This window comes from Sparus aurata, chromosome 11 (genome assembly GCF_900880675.1).
Source record: "Sparus aurata chromosome 11, fSpaAur1.1, whole genome shotgun sequence".
Taxonomy (NCBI): domain Eukaryota; kingdom Metazoa; phylum Chordata; class Actinopteri; order Spariformes; family Sparidae; genus Sparus; species Sparus aurata.
The window spans coordinates 7,733,831-7,751,726 of NC_044197.1; the positions used below are offsets into that span (position 1 = coordinate 7,733,831).

A 17,896-nucleotide genomic window follows, 5' to 3' on the forward strand; every position below is an offset into this window, starting at 1 on the left:
TGACACACACTCGCTGCACATCTAATTCAGTTTAATGTGGCCTGCTGTTTGATAATCGGATCTGATGCCTTGTGCTGAAGCATCAGCTCATATCTGTGTTCCTGACTCACAGGGTTTTACTCTGCGGGCCTTTGGTGTCGTTTGACAGGATGACGTTACAATCGTATTTACATCACCGGGGAGCGGAGCCCGCAGAGGAGCGACTGACAGAGCTCCCAGTTTATTTATTTAAAACTCTGCGTGGTTTGGTTGTCGGTGTCTCCTCTCCTCCACTCGGTTGCCACAACTGAGGCGGCGCTTGGCATCTGTGTCGTAGGTGGAGAGAAAAAAGCTGCCGGGACAGGAATTTTTACTACACTCCCCTCAGAGGTTGTACCCCCGGCTGCTGTCCTCCTCCAGGGGCATTTTTTTTTTTAACCTGTTACGCTAGTTATTGTGCGCGGACATGGCCGACACGCTGAGGAGACTGGCCATTACATCCTCCTTCAGCGTCTTACAGGACAAGCTTGAGAGCTGGCACAAAGACTACCATGTAAGTTCATTAATAAGTAATGACCGACCTAAATCTGACCACAGCACTTCGGCCAGCCTTAGCTATCCGTTTCACGGTGGTTATCTCGTGTGTTAGTGGCTAAAATGATATCTGTGTAGCATACAGCTGAATTCAAGCTAGCTATATTTTAGTCAAAGTGTATTTTATAATAATACTCTTCTCTGGAAAGTTGCTTTGTTTACCAATGTCGACTAATTATTTTTTTTTAAATATATATATTTAATGTAATGTTTATTTTTTTTCGTTAGAATAAGGCAATAGAAGCACAGTGGTTGATAAATGCATCACAAATTCAAAACATAATATGAAAACTACAGTAAAGGAATGCACTTGTTTAGATTACATTGATTTCCAGGTAGAGTTTGGTTGCTATGGACGCCAGTCGTCATGGCTACCGTAGGACTATTCCAAAGATCTTTTGCTTCAGATCATTCACGTCCTATCACTTCCGGTGCAACTCTGGTCAGACCGGAACACATCGCGAACAGCCCGTTTCAGAGGGACTGGAAGTGATATATTTAAACGAAAATCTAGTAATAACTCGCAGCTACACTATGAATGCACGCAACAGTCGAAGTATGGCGTTAAACCTGTTGTCGTGTCATGGGGGGGTTGCAATAACACCGGCCTAGCTACCTGTTGCTTCTGGTGATTGGTATGAGTGGCGGATATCACTTAAAGGGGCACTATTTAGTTTTGGAGAAGACATTCAAACTAAGAATTGTAATATTGACAATATCAATGATTTCTTAATAACAAATCTGATTTTTCTCTCAAAACTGACTAATTGATCTCAGATAGAAAAAAGGTCCCCAGAACACTGTTTGAAGCTACTAAGGTGGCAGGGTCTGCCAAATAAAAAGTAGTAATAAGTAATAAAAGTACAATAGTGTGATTCTATGATGTCCTCTAAGGTCAGTCTGTTTATTCAGTTCATTCAGTCATGAAAACAAAGACAGCTTGTTCGTAAAGTTAAGGCAAAATTAGGCAATGAAGATCTTTCTCCTCTGATCTTCCCCCAAATCAACATGGTGCACCTTTATCATCTGTCTGTTATAAAATTCTTGTCTGCACTTTAAGTAATTTTAACCATCATTCTAAATAGTTCCACTATAGCATTATATTATATTTGGCTATAACTGAAAATATATAGGAAGCCAAAACAGAAAAGAGCAAACCTATAGCATACAGCCTGTAGTAATTTGACTGATATTTACCTTCCCAGGTAATTTCCTGTGACCAGAATCTAAATAGATGTTGTGAGCTGATTGAACTCACCGCCAAGATCCAGGGCCAACTGTTCGCCATCCTAAACCTCACAGCTGCTGAAGGTGATTTTTTTCAAATCTGTTTAAGATGTTCATTTACAAAGTATCAACTGGGTTATAACCACTCATGAACTATTAAACACACACTCATGAATCAGGTGGACACTACGCTGGAGTGGACACCCTCAAAACGCGCCTGCTGCCGTGGCTTGGAACTTGTTTCTCAATGGGGAGGCCCTCAGTCACTGATGACACCAGCCTACAGCTCATCCAGGTGACATCATCTGTCCATCAATATTCGAATCTGATGTTGTGAGTACTGTATATCATTTTACAGTATGGTATGATTTTTTTGTCATCAGGATTCAGTGGAAAAGGACAGGAGGATCAGGGAGCTCTCTGCCTCCCATGATAGCGAGGTTCAGAAGCTGGACACTCAGCTGTGCTCCACTCGTCTGCAGCTGGACCATGTCAGAGCAGAGTGAGTCTGATACAAGAGATATAAGACAGTACAAGTAGAGTAAAGGGATGCAGCCAGAGCTTTTATACCTCAACTGGCATTAATTGTGTTTAGATAATTGAAATATTACACAACATGGATACAAGTCCATGAACAAGGAGATGTACAGTGTTTAAAGACTGATTGCACATTTTATTTTCATTCATACCTCCTCACCTGAATTGTATGTTCTGATTTCTTTGTTTTAACAGATTGGTCGATGCTCATAAGGAACTGGATGACACAAAGAGCAAATCAGCTACCACTCTGCTTGCCACTGAAGATGAAATATTACAACTGAAAGCAGAGTGGGTGATGCACGACAACACTGGAGTGATATGCAGTATACAGTACGTGCTCCTCTGTTGATGTGAGCTGTGTCTGTGTTTCAGTTTACGGTCAGCGCACGATCAGGTGGAGATTTACAAGAGGAAGCTGGGCGCTGTTGATGATTATGAGAGGCAGATACGCTTGCTGAGAGATGAGGTGTCCTACGTGAGCACAGAGAAGGCCATGCTGCAGGAGAGGTAAAACTTAACATGTGCGCGCACACACACACACACACACACACACACACACACACACACACACACACACACACACACACACGCACACACACACACACACACACCACACAGAATAAAGTCTCAAATGATGATCTAAATTTCTCCCTCAGGTTGGTTAGAAGTCGTTCTCCGAGCCCCTTGCCCAGACTGAGCCGCTCTTCCAGCCCCATGAAGAGTGAGTCGCCCACCAGAGCTCAGCTCACAAACTCTTCCCGCCATGCACGCCTCGTATCGCGCTTCAGCGACCTGTATGCTGTGGAGCGTCTGGAGGCCCAGACCCTGCTTCGACGCTACATCACTGACTTAGAGATGGTCCAGAAAATCATCTTCATTGCTGTCGTGGTATGACTCTAATTATTGTGGAGCCACCTGTAGAGAATGGCAGATGTGACTGGCTGGTATATGATATATTCATCCATGTTTTCATGTCACAGGAATCCTTTAAGACCGCAAAACTGGCTTACCGTCAGTTCAAGCTGCGCGTGAGAAAGACACTGTCCCCGTCCCACTTTGGGCCAGAGAGTCTGGAGGATGCAGCTGTGGATTACATCGTCAGGAACCTGGACCTCTATGATGTCCAGACCAGTGTCAATGTAGGACTAAATAAATCTTCATATGTCCTCTGCAGCATTTATAAGGAAATTAATTTTGTTTCATACTGACTGTGTATTTCATCTCCTCCCAGGATGTGATCAATGCCATGAATGTAAACCCTCGGATCTCCTTCCCACCAGAGGTGGACTTTGTCCTCATCAGTGCCTTGATCAGGGACACGTGCAGGGTGGCCTTTGCCATGCAGACACTGGCCCCCGCTCTTGACCTAGCTTTTGCTAGCGATGGAGAACTTTACAACGAGAAAAAGTCAGTTGGTTTTTATTGTGGTAAATGTGTCTAGATTATGCATCACAGCTGCACAAAGTTTGTTCTTTTAAAGGAATTAGGTTCTCGTTAAAGGTTTCAGAGTAAAGCTGTTGGGTCAGTATCGATGCATTGAGTTGACCTACCATTCTACATTTAGTGCTAATCATGGAAAAAACTCTACCCAATGAACTGCAGCTTGTTACTGTATTTATTGGTTATTCACCGTCTCTACCAGTAGATGTCACCCTCCACACTTAGATGAGACACACTTAAATCCTCAACGCTTTTGTTTTCCCCCTCCTCTCTGTCTGACAGGTATCGTCGCAGCTATGACTCTGAGTTCACCGCTCCGCTGGTGATGCACCATGTGTGGCCGGCCTTGATGGATGGAGATGCTGTGGTAGTGAAGGGCGAGGCTGTGACTCGAAGGGGCGCCCTGGTACTGAATCTATATCGACTCTAAAAAAATAACAATTCATTGAGGTGTTACTTTAGAGGACAGTGTAAAGTTATGAGAGTAGATGGAAAGGCTCATGTGTTTACTGGTGACATGTCTGTCTTTGCAGTGGAGTAGAAGCCGGAGCCAGACTGCCAGCCCTGTGCGCTCTCGCTCTCTCAGCCCATCTCGAAGTCTCGTAAGTCACTAATTACATAATATTAATAACTTTAAATTTCAACCAAACACTCAGGGAGCATATTTTGGGGTTTTGCTCACAAAGCTACTGATAAACTTCAGACCCACTAATGACTAACGATTATATTTAGTGTGTTAAGATAAAAGCACCAAAGACTTTTTTTCTGTTAGAGTTGGAAACACAAAACAAGACGTGGGGCTACATATGGCAAAATCGTGATTGTTGATCTCACATATTTATTTTGTCTCATCTGGTAAACAAATGCTTCAGATTTTCTTTAAAAGAATCTTAACATACATCTGCATGGTAAGGGACACATATTATTCTGTCCACTGCTGCAGCTCTGTATTCCCCCTCTGTCTGAAAAGCTGTATTAGCTCCTGTCTCTTCAAAGCCCCCCTTCTGAACACCCAGTCTGCTCTGATGGGTCGGCTCACACACATCTGAGCCAGCACCAGTAACAACAGAGCAGCTGTGCTAAATCAGTTATTTCATGCCAAAGCAGCCACGAGGCATAAATGATCCAAATGTGTGACATGGCGTGATGTCACAAAGTCACGGAATTAAAGGCGGGACTACTGACGAGGTGTTTTAGGAGCAGTGTTTTCTGTGGGAGAGAGGAGCTTCTCTTGTTGTAACTTTTTAACTTAAGGATCTTTTACATGCACAATAACATGTATAACACACACACATTTAAATGCAGGATAGGTCATGATAGAACATAATACCCTTTTCAGTATGAACAATGTCAATGGATTTGTCCTTTGCTCAGTTTGTACTTTAAATGCTTTCAAGGAAGTTTTAATGTATCACTCTTTCCACTAAACAACATGCATGCACATCCTTGGCTCTAAGGGTATGTACTGTACTTCAAAATTTAACCGCTATATATATTCTGATTTATTTTTATTTTAACTCAAAAGTTATAGTCAAGTCATTTTTCTTGTTTTTAGGCATTTAACAGCAAAAGAAGCCTGTCCCCCGGTCGTCTCACAACCAGCCACCTGTGAACTCTGACCTCCCTGACAACTCCTGTGCTACATATCAGTGAAATAAAGTTTGAGGTACTTTTACTTTGGAGTTTATCTGTATGGTTACACTTCTGCTTTCACCAAATAAAGCGATGAAATCCTTCGATACTGTACCACCAAAGGCTGCTCGGAGATTACGTTGATGGGACATTACATAGAGGTCAGTACATTATAGCTGAAGCAAAATAGCCTGGCAGCTCACTAATGAGTCGTCTTAGTTTACTCTATTTTCTCCTCAACTTTTGCTAGATAATACTAACAGTGTTCAGTTATTATTAGTACACAGTAAAAGTACATTCTTCTTGCGCAGTAGCACTTTCTTAGTCTTACAGCTACAACTATTGTAAAACACATTCCACCTCTACTCCTCTTCACTGTTACCAAAAGTCAACGTCTGTGGAGCAGATTTCTTTGGGGCTCGTTGTAGGACAATATGGTGCTAATGATAAGTGCTAACTCCAACTCCTCCATTACTTGAGTGACTGTTATTGGTCAGTATGATTTTACGGTTTAGTGGGTGCTGTGTTTTTTTTTTAATTTCTTGTTTTTATGCGTTGGTGCTGTTGTTTTATATTCTGAAAATTACATTGAGATAAAATAAGACAATAAGACACATTTAACGTAACATAAAATGTCATGTTTTGCTTTTTAAGACTAAAATATTTTTTAAATCAAAATTTGAATAGTTAGTTATTGTGTACAAGAGTAGGACCAGCAGCTAGGTATTTTTTTATGCATTAAATATGACAATTGTATTTATTCATTTTTGTCATTTATATGATCATGTCCAATAGTACTGTACTCAAATATGGTCAATACTGTAGGACAAATTCAACCTGATTTCGCTATGATTTGATTTGTGTTGTGAGGTGAACATACTCTCTGACTGTGCCTTATGATTGCATTTTTAAAGGATAAAACTTTTAGTTTTCTGCAACTCTGAGTTGTTAATTGTGTCTAACTTTATTGACTTTAGATGAATTGTTTTGTAACCTTACCAGCAGTGCAGCAACACATGTCAACACCTTTAAACACTGTTATGAATGACTGCTTTATTTACCATAAAATCAATCCATGAATGTCTATAGTACAGATTATAGTTTAAAACATGTACTCATGTATATCCAAAGTTGAAAAGGAATGATAATGCAGTTGGATCAATTCAAATTAAACACATGCAGGGGCATATTTCTGACGAAAAAACCCCTTCTTACTTATGAATGCTGTTCTCTTGTGTATTTCAGGCTCTCAAAGGATTCCACTGTAGTTATTGTTCCACAATAAGATCAGTTTTTCCCCCAATTTACATGTTCTTGCATCACAGTGTTGCTACTACTACCCTGTTTTAACAGTAGGTGGTGCTGCTACTCCATCATGAGATGAGCCCGAGAGGTAAAACACTGCTGTGTGTGCAACTTTAGTGTCTGAATGATTAAGTATGTGGCCCATGTGTATACATATGACAACTCATTTACATCTAACACAAATACAAAATGAAAGGAAAAACATTTGTCACAACACCATATGTACCTCTGCACACAAAGAAAATATATTTATATTTATGAACAAAATCTTATTAGCAAGAAATTGTTCTCTAAATCTCAAAGCTCAAAAAAGTAAATATGTCAACAGCCATTTTAGTCATTGTGCATCATCCATGTGTGCAAGCGCACCAGTTAAAATGAATGAAATCCTTGAGGGAATCCCAGCAGCAACATCCCAGCCATGATGCCTCAGATACTGCATGCTCAGCTCTTTAATTAGCTCTCCCTCCAGGCATTGCCCCGTCCTTCAGCCGCCTGCCTGCCTCGCCAGGCAAACTGATTGCACTTCCAGCTCTTCAAACCATATCTGATATATAAAATCAGGCAGCAGAAACAGATCCAGCGGTCCTGCTTGACCTCTGACAGTTCACTTGCTGACCACTTCTTCTGTGTGTAGATGAGATGCAGTTGTTTTTCCTTATAATTCAATGCTACCCAGGATTATTAGGTAGGAAATAAGTTAATTTGTTTTGTGGATTAGATGAAACTTGCAGTCATCTATGAGTATTTGTCTTTTTTAAAGGTTACACGACGGGTTTGCACCTGCAGTTATTAGTATTAGCATCCATCATGAGAGGATGTGGTGTGGGCTATGATTTTGCGTCAAGAACAAAATATTCTGAATGCTGAGGGTGGCATGGCTCAAGATTTCAGTGTCATTCCAGTGTAAACATAAAATCCACACTGACTTGTATGCCATTTCTCTAAAAGGCAGACAGCCACACTCAGTGTATCCTCGCTTAAAAACAGAATATCCCTTGTTAACCCTTGCATCGGCATTAGGAAAAAGAAACGTGTAGAATATGCAGAAACCTGTGTCATGGAAACTTCCGCCATGCCTCCTCATCACATTCCCACACAATGAGCTTCTTGTCTGATCTGCAGCGGTTCAGAGAGGTCCAGGCTCCTGGGACACGGGCCAGGTCCTGCTACCATGATACAACTGTCTGGGAGGAAGCCTGTCGAGCCCGTCTCAGCTCAGAGCCTGGTGGGGGGGGGTTATTTACTTAGGTGTGTTGTGGTCGGCTGTGGTCGTGGACCGAGAGACCCCAGACTGTGGATGGATAAAGATGAGAGAGGAGGTTGAAAACGGACTGCAACACAATAAAGCGCCAGACAAACTATTTTCATTTGACAGCGAGGAGCTTCTGCATGCAGATTTAGCCGTCTTATGGTAGCAAAAACTATTATTTCCTCTGTGACCAGCGGTGACGAGGTGTGAGCAGGTGCTAGAAGTGAAATCTTTATTCACACAGTAGTGGCTGGAGCTCACCCTAAACAGACTCAAACCAGAGTTTCCAGTTTGGTGACTCGACGCTGCTGGACCGTGTGATGTTGCCTCTGGATGTTTGTAATGTGCTCGACGCTGGCGAGAGCTGAGTATCTGGAGCTTGCGCATGATGAGCACCCGCCCTGATCCCACAGCCAGACCAGAGGGGGAAAATTAATGGGGCTGTATATCACACCACATGACGACATGGTTATGGGTGACCAGGCTGCAGTGTGTAAATCAAAGGCGATATTAAAAATAGAGACAGAGGACACTAAAAAACACAGAGACTGAACTTGGTGACAACAACAAGTTAACGTGAATGCTTGTTGCCAGTCATGCTCGACCGTGATTTTTGAGTCACGCTTCAGGATGGAGGTCAATGAGCCACCGGTCGACAAGGCCTCTGCACCAGCAGTTGTGTCTGTGGCCCAGAGAGGCCGTTAAACACATCTGGAACGGAGCAGGATGCAGGTTTCGCTCAGGAGGATCTCACAATTTATGACAGGAGGGACAAAACCGAGGAATGGAGAGACCGAGTACTTACACACTGACTGCTTCTTCATCCATCAGTTTCAATGTTGTGTGTGAATAATCCTAAATGCACCACATGGACCCCACCCTCTTTATTCCCACTCTCAGCCGCGCTGGAACACCCAAGGGGCGATTTTCCTTGGCACAAACGGACGTGTGAGGTCATAGCGCGGGCTGGCTGCAGGCAGCGGCCCAATGGGTGCTTATGAGGAGCAAACAGGCGTGACTGCTGATCCTCTCTCTCAGCTCCAGTGAGATCAGACATCAAGTGATCGAATCCCAGCGATACCATGGATAAATAACTTCCTTCCTTTCTCTATGACAACCATCATGTCAAATAAAGAAAAAAACGACTTGTATTTGGACTCTCTTTTTCCCAGGGCAGACATTTGTCGGGAGCGTTTCCTCTTCCTGCTCTGGGCCATCACATGCAGAAATCGATTAAGAATATTTGCAAGTCAAACGATTGGATGTGCTCTCCTCAGGATAGTCTTACAAAGGTTGGTGCCTGTGTTAGAGCAGAACTTCATCCAAGAATGAAAACTCAGCCAGTATGTTCTCACCCCCATGCTGATGGAAAGTCCGGTAAAGAGTCCGCAAACGATTTCTGGAGCTTCACAGGAAAGTGGTGTTGTAGCATTCTCCTCAACGACTGAAGGAGATGAGGACTTGTTTTTTAAAGAATTAAATAAATAAGAGATGTCTACATGCAGCTCATGCGGCCCATTTCAAGTCCATGAAAGCCCAGAGATCCCAAACAGATTTTAAAACATTTTATTTCCACCCTTTTTCTGGCTGAAATATTCACTGCTTAGTTTAAAAGCACACACCCCGCCGTAAAAAAATGATATAATGGCATCATACAGCTCGTAAAGGGTAATCCAAGTCTCCAGAAGCCAGAGATCAAGAATTGATCTGAAAAGACATTTTTTACACCTTTGACGTGCAGTTGAGCTCGAGCAGCCACTTCAGACTGGGTGCATGCTAACAGTTTTAGCTTAGCATAGTGAAGATTTCAGCTTAAAAGGGTGTAAATAACTTGTTTTCAAATCAATTTATCAGGGCTTCCATAGACTTGGAATACGCCAGTCAAGCTGTAAGAAGAAATTTAGAACAAAAAAAAAAAAAACAAGTTCCCATCTACCTCTTTTTTTTTTTTTTTTCGAAGAAACTGTGGACTACGACACACCACCCGACTTTCCACAGGCTTAAGAGAGGAAAGATGATGGCTGCAATTTAAATTTAGGGGGAACGTATCCTTTAACGTTGGGAATACGCCTGAAGGCGCTGGAGAATGTTGATACTTTTGAGAGCAACCTTAAGACCTTCCTTTTTAGGCTAGCTTTTAGCTGAATTTGATTTATTTATTGAGTCTTATTCTGCTTAAACCTGGTTTTATTCTACTTATCTATTCACTCACCACTTATCTATTTACCTAAATTATTGTGTTTTATCTTGTTTTACTGTATTCACAATTTACCTATTTATATGATTGATTTCACAGCAGTTTTAGACTTTTAACCTCCTTTTTTAGTATTTTATCAGTCTAAGTGTTTTATTATTTTATTATTTCATCTTATTTTACTGCCTCTAGTGTCTCCTCAGTGAAATACATCAATGATAGCGTTTCCTCAGTTCCGCAACACCTGTTGTTAATGCCTTGTTTTATTTATTACCCTTTATTCATTTATTATTACTCACTCTTTTACTTCACTTACTGTGTTTAAGTAGCTGGATACGTGTGTGTGTAGGTGGGAGTATGTGTTTGCGTATGTTTGTGTGTGTGTGTGTGTGTGTGTGTGGGGGGGGGGTATTGAAATTGTTACTGTTTTAATTCTGTAAAATATTACGATGTATGAAAAGTGCTCTATAAATAAAGTCTGATTGATTGATTGATTGATTGATAACAAACCTGTGATTTCCTGACATCGGATGACACTGGGGGATCAAACAGATGAAATGGGCCCACGACCAGCTGAAGTGCAGAAATCATGCAGCTCTGTTAAACAGTCATATTTTCCTGCAGACCTGGCCTGGTGATCATGTGCCCTGCCTTTCATGATCTTGAAAGAGCTGCGACACAAAAGCAGAGCCCAGGCTGAGGTGATTTGGTTCACGTTTTTTTCCCCCGTAATTGTTTTTAACACGTCATTAAAGCCTCAGAGGCTGTCACGACCTTTCCTCTTTCTCGAGGAAAACTGAGACCAACGTGACGTCAATGGGTTTTGGAGGGTTCGCTCTGCTTGGCAGAGAGGAACCTATTTACATTTCAGATTGAAGAACCCCTCAGCTGCTGAGCACAGATGTCACTCTGCACTGTAATTACATGGGTTGCTTTGTCAGGAGGTGCACTGCGGTGAACTTGACCCTCTTCTTTACCTCGAAAGGGAGCCTTGCCTTGGATGCTGGAATGCTTCATGTTAAAACACATCTGGATGATGTGATTAATGGGAATAACAGCCATCCTTATGCATTACAGAGTAGCACTGGCAGGGCAGAGTGCCGTGGCTGCAGGTGTGAGTTTCTGAGGTTAGTGCTCCGCCGGGGCTTGTTACACTTTGCTTGGATTTGATACTCTCACGGAAACAGGCGATCAAACCTGGCGCCAATCTCGTGTCCGACTGGCTTCGGTGCTTGAACGCCCCCACCCTGAACAGGGAGGGAGTACAGAACCATTATAGAGGAAAAAAAAAAAAGAAGACAGATCTGGTGGACTGATGGAGAGCTGAAACAGTACTGGCCTCTCAGCGAACACGTACAACTATTTAATATATGGAAACTTTCATGTGGCTGCGGTTTGACCTCCAGGGGTGCTGAGTCTTTACTGCTTTACACACACTGACTGGACACATTACACTGTCCTCGGATGTGTCTGTCTGTCTTCTGTCTGTTTCTGTCTCTCAGGAACAGATGTGAGGAGGTCAAACTGCCTTCAAAGGAAAGCAGACGGAGATGAAATCTGTTCGTTGCAAAGACATTTTCAAAAGGATAGCAAATTCAAGAGGCTGGGAGGGAACAGTAAAAGCACCGCAAGAAGACATCAATAAGAACACTTTGATTAACCAGTAGTGTTTATGTTTGGATTTGATCCAACGTGAGGAGGGAATTGGCTCAGGTCTGACTTTTTAACCCCCGGGGGTTGCAGAAAAGCGTCCAGAGATACATTTCTTTTCAACAGTTACATAATTTAACCACCAGATGGCAGCTCAACACTATAATTTACTTCAGTGTATCCCAGTTTCTTAAATCCACAGAGGAAATAGTAGTCAAATCCTGTACTTCAGTAATTACAAGGGAAAGTCATACACCCAGGGTAGAAATACAGAATTATTATCAGCACACGGATATCACAAATAAAAGCACAAATTGACCCTTTTCTGAGTGTTATATAATACATACTACTGGATTAATCCTATGGATGCATTAATGGGCAAACATGTGGGCATTTTAATACTTTAGTCGGTTGAGATTAAATACCTCACATGCTGTTACACACTGTTTATCATAGCGCAACGTTCGTGATTAACATGAAGCATATATCAGACATGACAAGCCAGGACAGAAAGAAAACCTCAACCAACAATTAAGAAAAGAAAAACAGGAACACATACAGATAATTACATTGTTTGGATTTAAAATATTAATCTGTAAACTAACTGGAAACAACAGCTGTTAAATACGCTTAGTGCAGTAAAAAGTACAAACTGCATGTCCCAGAGTAAAGTGAAGGAGAATAAAATGGCAAGTCTTTACAGAGTGGTGCACAGAGAACAATCTACTGCTCAGTGTCCACAAAACCAAGGACAGAGAAGTACCTCCGGCTGCACCACCAGACTATGGAGCAGCTTCAGTCCTCCTGTGCTCACCCAACACACAAAGTTCATTTCTGTGACTTGACTATTTTTTATTCATTGGATTGTACTGCTACTGTGTTATTGCATTATGTAATCTTGAATTGTAGGATGACTATAAATCTTGGATCTTGAAGTACTCAAGTCAGTACAATTGTTCTTCAGTACTTGAGTAAATTGACTTTCCACCACTGGAAACACACTGCTTACAGTGAGCACCACTCCGTCAGTAATCATGTCTAATCCCTTCTGGTAAACCTCTCACTTAACATACTGATTGTGCTGGTGGGACAAACACTTTCCAGCTGATCTCCAGCTACTATGATATATGCATGCCTGTCTGCCCGGGGCCCCTGAACCAACACAGGGCTGCCAGTCTGTCTTAAAATATGCCCCTCTGTTTTGCCCAATAGTCAACTTCCCAAGAAAGGGCAGAAAGTAAAATTTTTCTAGCTCATTGTAGTAAAAAAGAATAGAAGAAATGAGGCATCGTGAGGCTTGTAGGAGGGCTGTGGTGGCTCAAGCGTCACAGTGACTGTCCATGACTGCAGTCATCAGCGGTCTCTGACTAAGATCCTAAGCTGATTTGGTGGTGTAGTAAAGTGATAGGAAGTGTTCCGAGCAAGATAATGTGGTTGGAGGTGCTCGAGGGACATCCACTCTTCCTGTGTGCAACCGAGAAAATAAACATAGTAGTTAAGTATTTCTATAAAGAGGAGGCAATTAAAGGTCAGTTCAATCCTGTGTATTGTTTGTATGTCTGTTGTTCTGGAAGGCATCCTTAGCTGCAAAACACGTGTTCAGCCAGCATGACAATAGATGATGTGGAGTGCTATTTTTACATCCACAGGTATCACAACTAGTCATTATGTGTACCTGTCATGTGTATGTATGTATGTCATTGTCATTAAGAACCATATCTGGACAAGAGACGCATTTCTGGTCATATTTTATAACAGGGAGAGAAAACATAAATTATAGGGTGCTGATTCATAGCTGCAAATGTTTTGAAGCCCTATTCTGTAAAAGAACAACAATAAAACAAAGAACTTGAATGAATGGGCTCATTGCCACTCTGAGCTTCCTGATCTTTCTCTTTCATTGGGAGGAACAATGCGACCGTCTGGGCATCGACACGTGTTGCCAGTCAGAAAGAAATCTGACAAAACGCATCTCAACAGAGGAATGAAAAACAAATTGTCCTCATCTTGGTGACATTTCTTTACACAGTTCGTTCGTTCGTTTGTTCGTTTGCTTTTCTGCTTTTTCCGTGAGGGTCGCGGGATGTTGCCGCTTTTTATCCCCCCTGAGGGGTTGCGGGGTTTACTGGGGCCAGATCCAGTTTTACTCATGGGCGAAGGCCAGGGTACACCCTGAATGAGTTGCCAGCTCATTGCAGGACCCTTACTGATGGCAGTGGCTGCCCCACAGGGTGCCAACTGCACATCAGGAGCAATTCTGGGGTTCAGTATCTTGCTCAAGGATACTTCGACATGTAGCACAGTCCCACCCAAGGGGAGCCGGGGAATCGAACCAGCGACCTTCCAATCACTGAGCTACAGCCGCCCCCTCTTTACACAGTTATTAAATTAAAAGCCTTTTTGTGAGCGGTAACCTTTCCTGTACAACAGTCTCTGCAGAAAGGTGGACAGCAACCACATGATTGGTTGATTAAATCGGGCAACATCTGGTCAGAGGGAGTCATGAAATGAAGCTTTATTCACCACATGTCCAAATAAAAGTGACAATTGGCATGAGGAATACCGAGAACAAGGCGGTTAACACACAGTGAGAAGTAAAAAGAAGTGCTCCCAGAGTTGAACCCTGGGGGACACCAGTGCTAACATTTATAGACCTGGATTTAATCCCTGTAACTGGAACTAAATCATTATCTGCAGTGGCTGCACTGCTCACGTTTACTCACAGTATAAACACAAAGAAACAAAAATGGCACTCAGTAAAATGCACACTATGGCCAAAGTCCAACAGTCCCCATTAATTCAATCAAGCCCAGTCCAAAATCAGATTAAACGTTTTTAGATCTGCTTGATCTGGATTTTTATTTGTGTCTGCATTACTGTATTCACTCAAAGAGAGCATCCATCTAAATACGCCTAATTCTTATCATCAAGATCGAAAATGCTGAAAGATGTTCGATCTCACTGTGTTAAAGAAAGGAACACAAAGATCCTGGATCCATCCCTTTAACTTGATCTGCACCAAACGTGAGTGGGATCTTTTTTTGGCGGAGACCCATTCTCCATCCAAATTTTGTGGAAATCTGTGAAGTAGTTCTCGTTTAATCACGATGGCTGAGGTCAACAACAACATAAGAGTAAATTCAAGTGTGTGACATTCAAAATATTAGTAGATTCTCATTTTTTGTTTGTGTTTCTCAAAGTTAGTACACGCCCATGTTTCCCACAGTTGCTTTGTGAGTCGGCTGACAGTTAAGAGCTATTTTTGCCAAACAGTGTGCCCTTGTGGATTTCTCAAACAACAATCCATCATTTTTCCCGCAAGTCTGACTCACTGGCATTAAACAGTCGGCTATAAAACCAAAGAGAAACCGAGTTCTCAGGAAAGCTTTGTATGTTTACAGAAATGACGTTGCTTTTTATTTGTGACTGGAAGTTGTTTATTTGTGCTTGTTCAGCTCTGAACTCAGTAGATGTAAATTTGGATGTCACTGGTATCAGATGGCGGGGTTACCTGGAAAATAACGCTGCCAGCGCTCCACCCAGCTGATTCATGGGTAAGTGGACTATAAGGAAATAAAGCAACGATTATCTCACATGTTACTCATTCAACTTTTTGAACGCAAACAAGAAAAATAACTACCCCAAAAATGTCCTGACACGATCACACAGATGATGATTGAGAAGGCTTGACTCATCCTTTGCCATAAATAAAAAAGAATACACACTGTGCAACATTGTCTTCTTAGTGCTCAACTTCTCAGATCCTGCTAGAGAGTCGAATGCAGAGCCGGACCCTCTGAAGAAAGAACGTTTTTGGATTAAAATGTACATTTCTTACCCAAAACTACACACCTTAAAGTCAGATATCCACATCTCACAACTGTTATAAAGACATTAGTTTTGACATTAAACACTTAATATTTGTTGATCTTTCAAATCTGAAAGTAAAGAGTCTTCTGAACTCTGCTTGGCACTGACATGGTTTAAATGTGAGTTGTTATGTCTTGTGGGGCTGTGGACATAGAAGGGCTCATAGTGACATTGGTACACACTGGTTCTCCACTCAAAGTCACTGAGCCCTCCTCTCCTCTCTCCAGGGGCTTGGTACAGGAATTCACAAGAAACATCTGTTTTTAGAGCACTCCTCAAGTCACAATTAGTGAGAAACAGCGGGCTTATTTTTGGTCTTTTCCGATACAGCTGTCCCCAAAATAGCCCTGACTAAGGAGTCAAGATCGCGTTGCAGGGCTTTGTTTAGTTAACATGATTAAAACAGAGTCTTTTGTATACGCTGCTCATTTCTTTGTAACCGAGGCATAAATCCGGGTGGATGCTGTCTCTGCTCACTGATCTGGTCTGAGAGGGCTGTTACACAATTTGAGATTCATCAGTCCAGATTCAGTTGATCCACATTGTATCAAGACCATATACACCGAGAACAAGTCGAAGAATAAACAGAACTGGGAAAAAAAACCCCTGATGATAGTAAAAATCAATTTAAGATAAAGCTGCAATAAAACTAAAGAAACACCTGCAGAGCTGATGCAGAAACACAGTTTGTGTTTCCTGCTCGGGCCTCTGAGAGCTGACCAATCAGAGGAGACCTGTCTTATCTTACTTAATAAAACAAAGAACAGAAAAACACAGGTGTATGTATTTAATAAAACACTGTAGCTCGAGTTCCATAAAAGAATAAGATTAAATTGTTAGAGTGATACTTTGTCTGCAGTTGTCCTTCTTCAGAAAACTTCTCTTCTTCTGGGAAAACAATCATAAGTAGTTACTTTGTTTTGCAGAAATGACCCTGTACAAAAATAGACCTGACGCTCGACCAAAAATCACACATTGTCTCATTTCTGTTGTTTCACATCACTGATACCTGCCATATCGTCAGTTTCTAGGAAGAAGCCGAAGGCCTCCCAAAATTTACCGACAACCACGGTAGCTGTCATTGTTTTGTTACAAATTGTATGCGCATGTTTGTGAGTGTGTGTGTGTGTGTGTGTGTGTGTGTGTGTGTGTGTGTGTGTGCGTCCATGCTGCCTGCTGTACAGCTCAGTGGGAGAGAGGGTTTCTGAGAAGAACCTGGGATCTTTCCACAGAAACAGAATGAGAGGCCGGTGTGATGTCCGGGACCACCTGTGGGTTTTTTTTACTGTGGCTTCATTTCTAAATCTTACAACAAATTAGAGGAAAACACAAACAGCCTCGGTCACCCCTCACCTTGTTGTGCCTCAGATCGTAACGAACAATGGAAAATCAACAGACGCCCACTCTGACCACAGAGGCCTTCATGATTAGTGTTCAGCTATGATTGGAGAAATCCAGGAGGCAATAATATACACAACATCTCACATCAGAGCGAATGACAGAAGCAACTAGGCAGTAACTACTGACAACATGAAGGGCATCAGTAATTATGTGAATCCCTGCTGGCGTTGTGTAACAAGAAAAATCATATCAAATTTGACATTTTTCCACTGTAGATGAGTAGCTTGTCTGACTTATCAGTTCATCTAACATGCACAGGCTTTTCCCTAATCAACATACCGGTTGTGCTCAGTTGATGTGGGCGAGCTAATCATGCTAATTATGCGTAATTAAAACAATTTGTGTTTCAGGGGGGTCCTTTGCAGCGCCCGCCAATCAGAGACGATGACGTACGGAAACACAGGAAGAAAGATAAGTGAGGCAGTGTTTCCTTTGCATCATGATGCCTACCTAACCAAGCACCGATGACCTGGTTTTTAAAGTGTAAATCTCCATATAAATCTGTGTTTTCTGGAAGTTTGTGATTGTCCTGAGAAATATGTCTTCTATTCTCGACATTACTGTAGCAACATCACATCATTTCTGCCTCCACACCAACGCAGTCAGGACAGTTCATGAATGTAAAAGTCGCTCCAGATGCCGTTTTATCCTCTTAAGTGTTAAAAACACCAGTAAAGAGTGTGTTATGTGATGATGGATATATGAAGCTCATCTTGCCTCCCGTGTTTCCTGTGGATGCAGCCACAGTGAGTGAGCTCTGCAGTAGGGAACGAGGGGAAAGAGGAGGGGAAAGGTGGAAGTATCAACACAGA

General features: G+C 42.1%; 1 protein-coding gene across 2 annotated transcripts; it reads left to right on the forward strand.

The window, feature by feature from the left end:
• The first annotated feature begins 84 nt into the window (after window positions 1-84).
• Window positions 85-17,600, forward strand: spata18 (spermatogenesis associated 18). 2 transcript variants are annotated; one of them, XR_003985855.1, is made up of 13 exons: window positions 85-532; window positions 1,779-1,884; window positions 1,980-2,095; window positions 2,184-2,302; window positions 2,533-2,628; window positions 2,713-2,847; window positions 2,997-3,228; window positions 3,321-3,479; window positions 3,572-3,747; window positions 4,063-4,186; window positions 4,314-4,382; window positions 5,336-5,446; window positions 17,435-17,600. XR_003985855.1 is itself a non-coding variant. In XM_030432411.1 (12 exons), exons 1-12 carry the CDS (start codon window positions 446-448, stop codon window positions 5,390-5,392), a joined length of 1,476 nt encoding a protein of 491 aa, XP_030288271.1. In that variant the 5' UTR covers window positions 85-445; the 3' UTR covers window positions 5,393-5,526. The 2 variants fall into 2 exon arrangements, 1 of the variants encoding a protein (XP_030288271.1); XM_030432411.1 differs by lacking the exon at window positions 17,435-17,600 and having other exon boundaries at window positions 5,336-5,526.
• The last annotated feature ends 296 nt before the right edge of the window (window positions 17,601-17,896 follow it).